The 10,695-nt window shown below is 57.8% G+C and overlaps 2 protein-coding genes across 7 annotated transcripts in view; both read left to right on the forward strand.

Moving 5' to 3' along the window:
* Positions 1 to 3,229, forward strand: part of PER2 (period circadian regulator 2) — a 44,814-nt gene extending 41,585 nt beyond the window's left edge. For all 5 annotated transcript variants that reach the window (XM_055401768.2, XM_055401770.2, XM_055401769.2 and 2 more), the window contains one exon: positions 1,089 to 3,229. In XM_055401768.2, coding sequence (XP_055257743.2) covers positions 1,089 to 1,280 — 192 coding nt within the window. In that variant the 3' untranslated portion in view covers positions 1,281 to 3,229. The remainder of the gene's footprint in view (positions 1 to 1,088) is intronic.
* Positions 3,230 to 7,527: 4,298 nt separating this feature from the next.
* Positions 7,528 to 10,289, forward strand: HES6 (hes family bHLH transcription factor 6). 2 transcript variants are annotated; one of them, XM_088835065.1, is made up of 4 exons: positions 7,528 to 8,433; positions 8,522 to 8,608; positions 8,699 to 8,740; positions 8,989 to 9,261. In XM_088835065.1, the coding sequence occupies exons 1-4, from the start codon at positions 8,353 to 8,355 to the stop codon at positions 9,115 to 9,117; spliced, it is 339 nt and encodes a 112-aa protein (XP_088691191.1). In that variant the 5' UTR covers positions 7,528 to 8,352; the 3' UTR covers positions 9,118 to 9,261. The 2 variants fall into 2 exon arrangements, with proteins under 2 accessions (XP_088691191.1, XP_055259597.1); XM_055403622.2 differs by having other exon boundaries at positions 7,549 to 8,433; positions 8,699 to 8,780; positions 8,989 to 10,289.
* The last annotated feature ends 406 nt before the right edge of the window (positions 10,290 to 10,695 follow it).

A 10,695-nucleotide genomic window follows, 5' to 3' on the forward strand; every position in this document is an offset into this window, starting at 1 on the left:
AGGGACCAGGAAAGCCCCAGTTGATTTACTGCTACACAGCAAATAACCCCCAAACTTAGTAGCTTAGAAAGCTTAGAATAAGAACCGTTTATTCTCCCCACTGTTTCTTTGGGTTGGAATTTAAGAGCCGCTTAGCTGGGTGGTTCTGGCTCGGGGCCTCTCCTAAGGGTGGAGGCAAGATAATGGCTGGACACCTGCCTCTGGGGGCAGGACCAGAGCTGGGGAATTTGCTTCCGGCGGGGGGGTCCCTCCTGCGATGCTCGTGGGGGCTGGCTGTTGGCAGGAGGCCTCTGCTCCTTGCTGCGTGGATCTGACCATGGCGCTGCTTATGTGTCCTCAGGACAAGATTGCGGCCTCCCCGAGGGCATGGGGCCAGGAGGCTGGGGGTCTGTGACAACCTGCGTCACCTCCGCTTTGTTGCAGGCATGTCAGAGTCCAGACCTCCACCTTTGGAGGAAGGAATGTCAAAAAATTTGTGGGCGTATTTTAAAGCCACTACAGTCGCTTTTGGTGGCCTTTTCTGAACGTCCACTGTAAAATGACAGAGTCCTCACGTGCCTTGTTCCACGTCAGCCCAGCACCTCCAGTCTCATAATACACTTCAGAGCACCTCTCCAGCTACTAGGAGATCTCCAATGGGACACGGAATTTCCTCTCTGTTCACTGCCAAATCCCGGTTCTTAGAACGAGCCTGGAATACAACAGATGCTTAACAGATACGTGTTCAACAGGGGAGGAACAAATAAGTCGGTAGCTTGTTGGGGTCCCATTTTACAGGTTAGAAAACTGAGGTCAGAGAAGGTAGGTACCACTCCAGTTTGCTCAGGCAGAAGGAGGAGGAGCTGGGACCAGGGCCTCTGGTTGGTGCCCCTGCCTCACTGTGCAAAGCTGCCTCTCAGATAAGGTTCCCAGGGGTCTCAGATAGGGGACCCCTCAGGAAGAAGCAGGTGGGGGTCCCATAGCCCAGTGGCGCCTCCTTGCCTGCCAGCAGCCTCACGGCCGACACCTGGTCACCTGCGCCTCGTTCAGACTGAATCGTTTGTACCAAAGATCTCGTTTTCGTTACTGATTTACGTTTTTCTTTTAAGGGATGTGTTTACTGTGAAAACGAGGGAGAAGACAACCTCTGTGTGTCATATGAGGAAGACATCCCTCCGCCGGGGCTCAGCGAAAGGACCGATGCCAGAGAAGAGGGGAGTGGGCCCTCCCAAGTCCCAGAAACGAAAGGCAGATGCAACCCCCCTCCCCAGGGGGACAGCGTTGCCAGCGACGTCTGCTAGGCAGTGCTCTCCAGTGAGACGGACGGATATACTTTTGTGGCTTTTTTTGTTTTAGAAAAAAACTCATAGTTTTCTGAAGGGGTGATTTAAAACCATGGAGGGTAGGAGACGTTTGCAAAGAAATGCTATTTTATATTTATGAATATAATACAAATATAGGGTGTTAGGGGACAGGGGAACGAGACCTTCACTATCTAACTCGAGAAAGACTGCCTGGCTCTTTGTGTCGGGAGAGCGGCTGAGCGCCCCCAGGAGTCCTCAGATGGGCTGCCCTGGGTCTGCTGGCTCCTGTGGGCTGTCCCGAGGTGTGGCCCAGGCTGTGCCCACCAGCCTGAGGGTCGCGGGGGCTCCGCGCTGAGGAGAGCGGTCCAGGGCTTGCCCAGCGTTTGTGTTTGTGTTTGGATCAGATCAAATTCTGTCTTTTCTGGGTGTGGCTTTTTCTCTAAATCATTTAGTCAGACTAGATGTTTTGCTTATTTTCTTTCAAAGACCTCCTTTTCAAAACGTTTCGCATTAAATGATGTGTAGTTTGGCAGACCCGCCACTTCAGCTTCCAGTGCAGTTGCAGCAAACATTTCATCTGACAGAGTGTACATCCAGGGCGAATAAAGTTGAAATGCTCGCTCCGGATGAAAGAAGCCAACAGGTTCCTGTGACCCCCTCCGCCACGGAAATTACACATCCTCGGAAACATGACGCAGAGCCCTCTGGGTGTTGCTGCATCATCTGCGCATCCGTTTCAGACCAGGATGGCCCGCGTGCCAGTGAAAACGAGGTGCTGGTCGTCCCCCTCTTGGCGCTTGGCCCTCCTAGCCAGGCCTTGACCGCCTCGTTTGGGACTCAACGCGTGTTGATCCTTTGTCGGCACTTCCCAGACGTCGGCTCTGGGCCAGCTGAGCCAGCACCCCCTCCTGGCTGAGCTGGGTGCCCCGCAGCCTTTTCGTGAGCCTTGGCTCACTGGTGCCGCTTCCGGCCTCTGCAGTGATGTCCCCCGCTGTCGCTGGCACTTTCAGGTCAGCAGGACACCTGGGGAAGAGTGAGACCAGACTGCTCGCCTTTTTGGGAAACCTCATACCCCATCGTGTATCCCAAAGACAGCTTAGGAAAAATGTTATACCGGACCCGGGGTGAAGGAGAGGCTGCCCGTGATGACACGGCTGACTTACAGTCGCACCGAGTCTGTGGCAGCCTCGAAGAAAGCAGCTTTCCCCACCCGGGCCGGCCTCTGATGGAGAAGCTGCCACTAGAATAGGTGAAGCCTCCTTGTAACCCAGTTGGTTTTCATAGTAAAATCATTTTATGCCTGAATATCAATCTTTTCATAAACGCAAAAAGTTTATTTTTTAAATGGAAAAGCAACATCTTCAGATCCCCAAGGCAAGGTGTAGTCTGTGAGTTTGTGTGGAGATCAGATGCTACATATTGCTTCTTGCCTGAGTCAGATCATCAGGGACAGTCAGGGTTGCACTGACTTTACCTGAACTGCCAAAAGGTTCTCTCCTGCTGTGAACGTTTACCGTCAGCACTATCTCACCGGTTATGTCTGTTTGTTGACTATTAAGTGCCGCGTAGCCCCACCGTGTGCTGGACAGGAGGGGCATCTTGTGAAATTGTTTACACGGTGCCAACACGCCTCCGGTCTTGTTTTCTCTAGTGTGTGTGCTTACACGAGTGTTACCGAGACTTCTTCTCAATTTTAAACTGAGCCTTCTTTCTAATATATTCCTGGAAAGGTATGTAAATAAGCTCTCAGAGTCTGTGTAACAACATGTCAAGCCTTGTCGGACAAGTGGTTTGTTGATGCGCAAGCCAGACGTTCTTCACCCAGTGCAATATGTTTGTTGGACTGCTTGTGTCTTTTTATGACTTTTTTGCCTTTTAGAAAATTGGTAAATAAAGTAAGTATATTTTTATTTTGTATATTTTTAATATAGCACAGAGCAATAGGAGCCTGAGTTCTGTTCGTTTATTTATTTTCTACACCGGTGATCAGGGATCAAACCTGTGCCTTAGTTTCTGGACCAGGGATCAAACCTGTGCCTCCTGCGATGGAAGCACAGATTCTCACCCACTGGATCACCATGGAAGTCCCTATTTTTATATTTTTAATATAGCACAGAGGAATAGGAACCTGAACAGAGACAAAGATTATTAAGTGCCTTTTCTAAGATGAGCCCTAGAAATTCTGCTTTAGGAACTATTCTGTCTCCACGGCACCCCTCACCTCTCCCCACACACAGTGTGCCTCTTGCTGACAGCCCGTCGTGTGTGGGGGGGGGTGTCTGACACGCAGCCCCCACTGCAGTGAGCCCCCTGTAGTATAGTGTTGGTCCTCAGTCGTGCCCGACTCTTCGCGACCCCGTGGCGTGCAGCCCGCCAGGCTCCTCTGTCCATGGGGTTCTCCAGGCAAGAATCCTGCAGTGGCTTGCCATGCCCTCCTCCAGGGGATCTTCATGACCCAGGGATCAAACCTGGGTCTCCTGCGTCGCAGGCGGACTCCTTACCGCCTGAGCTATAGGGCACTCCCTGCTGTGGATCTAATCCTGGAGTCCGGCCCCTCCGTGGTTTCTCACTCACAGATGGGGAGTAGGGCCGTTCAGCTCAGCCCCTGGTACTCACATCTGCTCTGCACTGAGAGCCCGGGCACCTGCCCCTCTCTCTCCCACTCTGGGTCGTCTGTCCCACTGGGGCTGGTTGCCCGCGCGCTGGCCCAGGGCTGAAGGCAGCGAGGTCAGAAGGATCTGAGGCCAGAAAGGCCTCGTGTCTCCACCAGAGGTGATACAGGCAGCACAGCACAGTCTCCTCCTACCGCACCCCACCCCCATGCTTCCTCCCACAGCAGCGAGACCTTGCCGGGCCTGGTCAAAACAGCGGGGCTGCTTCTCCCTTCCTCCCACTTCTTCATACCAGGCCGTGTCGTGGGTCCCAGACCTGGTGCCCGGCCTTCCCGGGGCTCCCTGAGCAGGAGGAGGAAGGCTCAGCTCTCGCCTCCTGTCCTGACCACCTGGATCCAGTGATTGGGGGTGGGGAGGCTAAGTCCTCCCAGTGGACCTAGAGGCCTCTGCAGACCCCCTCAGTGGTCAGATGTGGAGGTCCGCCTGCTTCACTGAAATTCTGAGAGACTTCAGGGTATTTAGCCGCATTTTTATCTATCATTTAACCTCAAGGGCACCCCTCCCCTTTATTTCCAAACCAAAAGGAGCTTCTCCGAGCCGCTGGGCTGATTGCCCGCAAGGGGCCTGGACATCTATAGGCTGGCCACCGCCTTTGTTCCCTGGGGATTTTATGGCTTGCCACCCCTGCCGCTAACTGGTCCCCCTGTGGCCACTGCTGCCCTGCCCAGCCTCTGTTGGGCTCTGTCTTTGGATATGGGGATCAAAGAGCCCAAATGCTCAGGAAGTCTGTGTTCAGGCAACCTTTGAAGGTAGGCTCAGTCCAAGCAACAAATGGCAGGAAGTGGGTCTGCTAGGGGAGGCCACGTACAGGGAGAGAGAAAGGGCGAGGTGGTCCTGAGACAGAGCAGCCAGGTTTCTGGGAGGAAGAGGCCAGGCCTGCCAGCCGGTGGGCCCACTAAAGGAAACAAGCTGGCTTCAAAGATGAGGCCTTGGGCAACTTCCGGTCTAACCAAGGAGGATTTTGCTGATTCACACACCCTACACCATGGTTTAGTCACTCAGTCGTGTCCAGCTCTTTGCAACCCCATGAGCTGTAGCCTGTCAGGCTGCTCTGTCCAGGGGGATTCTCCAGGCAAGAACACTGGAGTGGGTTGTCATTTCCTTCTCCAACCCTACTCTATCCTTGTGCTTTCTGTCCCAAGGCTACCCAGACTGAGGCATGTCCCAGCACTGAATTCTCCTTTCTTCACTTCTAGACAGCATTCCTCAAGGCCCGCCTACCCCATGTAAGATCAGGCTTTGGAGATCCTAAGCCCTTGCTCAGCCATCTTCTCCTGACAACTGTCACCTGTCCTTCTGTTTTTACAAAGTTAGCTTTATATCTTACAACCACCATTAAGTCTTTTCTATAGATTGACTCTAGAGTTGGACATGACTTAGTGACTTTCACTTACTCGTAGATTGACTCTGAATCTTGAAACGCTATGAGCCGTATTACCCTGTTGTGACTGAAAGAATTGGCTTCTGGGCCAAGTAAGTACTAAGGTTACATTTCTCTCCTTGGGCAGCTTTTTGTTTTTCCCGGAGTTCCGAGTTGCCTTTCATTTCTCGCTTGCACCGCTGGCCTTTGTCACTTTTCCTGCACTTCCAGTTCCTCCATCGAATCTGGAAAAGACTAGTAGTCTTTTTCCAGAGGCCTTCCCCAGAACCCCGATCATCCTGTTCCAATATAAAGTGCCTAACCTGGACAGCATTCTAAAATACTTGTTTGAGCTTATTCAAATGATACAATCAATAATGGGAGGGGTAAGAGTCAAGAGTAAGAAATACCACCGAGTTGGTTTTTCCATATTTAAGTTCCTCGAAGTAGGGCAAACTTAACTGCCATTCCTGGGCGTGGGGGTGGGATCTTGCTCCCAGGGGTGCTGTCTAAATGGTGAAGAAAAGTGAAGTTCCAGGCCAGCTATGGGCTCTCTTGGGTTCCACTACTCAAGCCCCTCCCGCGCTCTGTCCGGCCCTCCACTAGGAGGGGGAAGGGCAGTCAAGTTCCTGATCAGGCAGGGGAGGATGGGAGAACAAGAGCTAAGATTTCTCTCCCGTGGCTTACGAGGGAGACCAGGAAGCACACAGGGTGTTTGAAGGAGAGGAGTAGGTTTCTACACGGGTGAGTAATGCAGGGCTGGGGATGGATCAACACCCTGCTCACAGAAAAGCAAAGAGACAGCCAAGTGAGGATCAGCAGAAGGGGTTCTCAGGGAGTCCCCAAGTCCCAGAGTCCCTACCCACCCAGGGCTCACAGAGGTAAGCTGGCCTTGCTTGTGCTTATTTGCTCAGTCGTGTCCAGCTCCTTGTGATCCCACAGACTGTAGCCCACCAGGCTCCTCTGTCCATGGGATTTTTCAGGCAAGAGTACTGGAGGGGTTGCCATTCCCTTCTCCAGGGGATCTTCCAGACCAGGGATCAAACCTGAGTCTCCTGTGTCTCCTGCATTGGCAGGAGGGTTCTTTACCTGCCAAGCCACCTTTGGGAACCATCAGAACTCTGATCAAGCTTGTCCTATTGTGGAGATCCCTCTGGTGGAGAACCTGAAGTGGAGCAGACACCGGAAGGGCTGCCAGAGCTATCTTCAGATAGTGGGGGAGCCCAGGTGGGCGTCTGTAGCCCAGTCCTGCCACCCGGCCACCCTGCCGTCCCTGGATGTTTCTTTCCCCTGCTCCCTCCAGCTAGGCTCCAGACGCTCCATCTTCCCTCCCCACCCTCCCCATCTTCTGCTTCACCAGGCTCTGTGCTGGGGGTTGTGACGGGGTCCTGGTTAGAGTACCCCTGGCCAAGGATGCTTATAACCTGGAGGGGCACAGAACCAGACCCTGACGGTCCCATTCCTGGGAGGGAAGCAGCAGATCTGGCAAGGGTGCAGGTCCTTCCACCGGGAAGATGGAAACGGAGCTGCGGCCTGAACAACAAGCAAGGAGCCCTTTAAGGGAGATCGCAGGAGCTCCAGGTATAAGGCTCCCTGTGTGCCAGGTATAAGCCCTGACCGCCTGAAGGCAATTTGGTATCCCGGTTTTGCCAGGAAAGGGCGTGGACCTAGGCGCTGGGGCCAGGCTGGGGGTGCCTAGGGTGCCGCCCCACCGCCCACGCACCCCACCCTCAAAGAGGCTGGGCCGGCAGATGGGCGGCAGGCCGTGGGGGTGGCGGTCGTCTGGCGGACACAGGCGCACCCACCCCCGCGCCTGCCCTGGTGACAAAGCGGCCGAGACAAAGGCGCGGCCAACACCTGTCGCTCTTGGCTGAGCTGCCGCTTTTCTCTGCCGGAGCGGCTGCAGCTGCCAACTGTCACGGGCATCAAGTTACGGGGACCAGACGGCGGCCTCCGCCAGCCCGGCGAGGGGCGGGGGAGGGAGCCCAGGGTCTGGGGAGGGGGGCCGGGGCGAACGGAAAGGGGTGTGGGACCCGGGAAGGGCAGGTGGGCAGGGCGAGCTTGGGCTGGGGACGGGGGTGGGGGGTGAGAACCAGATGAGGTGGGGGGCGGGGAGGGCAGGCCGGCGGCGGTGGGTATGTTGAGGGAGGGGAGGGAGGGGGAAAGGAAGGCGAAAGGGGGTCGGGCAGCGAGGGGGCCGAGACGGAGATGGGAGGGCGATGAGGACCAGGAAAGGACCGATGACCAGAGAAGCAGGTCCGAGAGATGCAGCCGTTGAGGGCGGGCCTGCGGACCCCGCCCCACTAGGATCCCGGAGCGGGCTGCAGGCGGCGTTGAGACCCTGATATCAGGACCCACAAGTTCGCTAGAAACGCGAGGGGGCAGGGGCTCGCTCCCACCCCTGCTGCCCTTAGGGCCCTCACCTCCCTGAGACTCTGCAGCCTCCCCAGACCGGACCTGTGGCTCCCTTCAGCTTCGGAGACCGCGGTCTTTGCGTGGCTCTAGGCCCCAGGACCCCAGCACGCGCGCTGAAGTGTCCCCCTCCTGTGGAATCTTAGGTGAAGGAAGTCAAGCGCGAAAGGAAGGATGAACGGATGGGTGTGCGCTCCTGCTCGCGCGCGCAGCAGACCTGGGCGACCGGTTCAGGGTAGGAAGGGAAACAAGCGCACCCAGGGCCACAGCCCTCGTCGTCATCGCCCCCTCGGGTGCCCACTCCCCGCCCGCCAACGCGGGGGTCGCTCGGAGGCCCAGCTGGGCTTCCCCCACCACCTCCCGCCAGTCCCCGGCCGCAGGCCACGCCCCGCCAGCTGCTGGTCGACCCCGGCGGCGGGGCCGAACAAAGCGGGCCTCTGCCATTGGCCCGCACAAGCAATTGGCGTATTGAGATGCAAATAAGGCGCCATAAAAGGGGCGGGATCGGCGGCGGGCGCGGGGACGCCGCGGAAGACCCGAGGAGACGAGGGCGGCGGCTGCGGGCCTTGCGCGGCGAGGGGCGCGCTCGCTTGTAGCGCTCGCCGGGCTCCCGGCGGTGCGCGTCATGGCTCCGCTCCTGGCGCCGGGCCGGGACCGCGCGGGCCGAGAGGATGAGGACGGCTGCGAGGCGCGCGGGGACCGCAAGGTGCTGGCTGTATCCGCGGATGGGCGAGGGAGCGGGCGGGCTCGGGGGGGCCACGCAGGGCCGGGACTCAGTTGCTCGCTTCCCGCAGGCCCGGAAGCCCCTGGTGGAGAAGAAGCGGCGCGCGCGGATCAACGAGAGCCTGCAGGAGCTGCGGCTGCTGCTGGCAGGCGCCGAGGTGAGGCCAGCGGGGTCGGCGGTGGGGGGCGCCCAGGGTTTGCGGGCCCGCGGGCCGGCCTCGCTTCACCTCCCCTCCCCGGCGGCGCAGGTGCAGGCCAAGCTGGAGAACGCTGAGGTGCTGGAGCTCACGGTGCGGCGCGTGCAGGGCGCGCTGCGGGGCCGGGCGCGCGGTGAGTGGCGGCCGGGAGCGCTGCGGGCGGGGGGGCGTGGGGCGCGTTCGCCCGGCCTGCCGCGGCTCTGTTCCACCGAGGACTTCCCCGGCCCAGGGCAGGGGGCGCCCCCCGCGTCTCTTGGGTGAGCCTCGTCCCCGCGGGCCGGGCCACAGCGGTCACCGCTCACTGGACCCGCGGCTGTCTCCCCTCCCATCTCCGAGCGCAGAGCGCGAGCAGCTGCAAGCAGAAGCCAGCGAACGCTTCGCCGCCGGCTACATCCAGTGTATGCATGAAGTGCACACGTTCGTGTCCACGTGCCAGGCCATCGACGCTACCGTCGCCGCCGAGCTCCTGAACCACCTGCTGGAGTCCATGCCGCTGCGCGAGGGCAGCAGCTTCCGCGATCTGCTGGGGGACGCCCTGTCCGCGCCGCCCGCAGCCCCGGGTCTGAGCAACTGGTTCGTAGGAGGCGCCCTGGAGTCCCCGCTGCCCAGCCCCCGGGGCTCCGGGGAAGACCAGTCCTCAGACCTGGAGGAGGTCCCCGAGGCTGAACTGAGACGGGCCCCACCTGCCGAGGGGACGGACGCGGTGCCTGCAGCCCTGGGCAGCCTGACCGCTGCCCACTTGGCCCAGAGTGTCTGGAGGCCTTGGTGACCAACGCCAACCTGGGGCCTGCGGGGTGGGCCCTGCCTTCCCAGGTTCTGTTCCCTCCTCCCTGGGATCCAGACATGGCGGGCAGGGTTCTGGATATTTCCCGGTCCTGCTGTTCAGTCCCGCATAACCAGTCCAGCCAGGCCCCTTTTTACTTGGGGAAGGAGGAATGTTTATGCATTCCCCCGCCCCAGCCCTCTGGTGGATGGAGGGAGGGAGCTACTGGCGGGAGGAGGAATCTTGTAGGGCTCCCAGGGTTCTCTGGGCTTCGCCTGCCCCAGACTTCTCAGGAGCCCTGTGGGTCAGGGGGCAGAGGTGACGGAATGAAGCTGAGCCTCTCCTGGGTGCTGGGCACTAGTGTCCTGGCAGAAGGAGACTTCAGGCCCTGGCAGCCCTGGCCTTTCAGCCAGGACACGCGGGAGGCATTCTGCAGGACTGCCCAGAGCTGCCACAGAGAAGCAGGGTTCTCTGTATGCCTTGCATTTAGCACACTTGAGCTTGTGTATTAGGTTGCCATCGATGGTTACAATTGTGTTAAATAAAGCATTCTGGAGAGGTAGTTACCCTTCTGAAGTATTGCTGGATGCTGTGGTGTCATTAAGGTGTCAGTCAAACGCATAAATACAAAGCCAAGCACATTTTCCCCATATCTAATGCTGTGAGTGGTTTTAAAACTTCTCACTGTCAAAAAAGAAGTGTAGAGGCAGTGGTGATGGAAGCCCCATGGTACATCTCGTGGTGGACAGTGCTTCCACTTCGCTATGGCCAGGCCATTCCAGGTGGCTTTCCCCTGCAGGTCCTTGGACCTGGCCTGCTCTGCCCAGGAACTGTGTGTGTTCTGGTGATGAAAACTCAAGCATGGAGTTTGTCTCCAGTTTGTCACTAAGGAAAAGGGAAATGGCTGGTTCCCAGACCATTCTCTTGTTTGTGAACTTCCAGGAGTGAAACTGATGCCTGACTGCTAGCCACGTGGTGTGGAAGTTTCTTTCAGAAGCCTGTTGCAGGGTCCATGAATGTGGTGCAGACATCTATCCACGTAGGTGATTACTTTTCTCAACTGAAGAGTGAGCTTCCCCGTTGCCAGTGACCTCAGGGACACAGAGACCCACCCGTTCATGGCCCATGCAGTTTGGACTTCAGGCCAAATTAAGCCCAGGAGGTCAGCAACCCTGGAAGGAGGGATATAGGCAGCTGGGGTGTAGGGAGCCCACCCTCTTGGGCTGGGTCAGGGCCTGCAGGTCATGTGGTCAGCTGACAGTCTCTGCTACAAGGAGCCCAGCCC

Source organism: Moschus berezovskii, chromosome 4 (assembly GCF_049115385.1).
Source record: "Moschus berezovskii isolate FMDL1 chromosome 4, NW_MosBer_1.0, whole genome shotgun sequence".
Taxonomy (NCBI): domain Eukaryota; kingdom Metazoa; phylum Chordata; class Mammalia; order Artiodactyla; family Moschidae; genus Moschus; species Moschus berezovskii.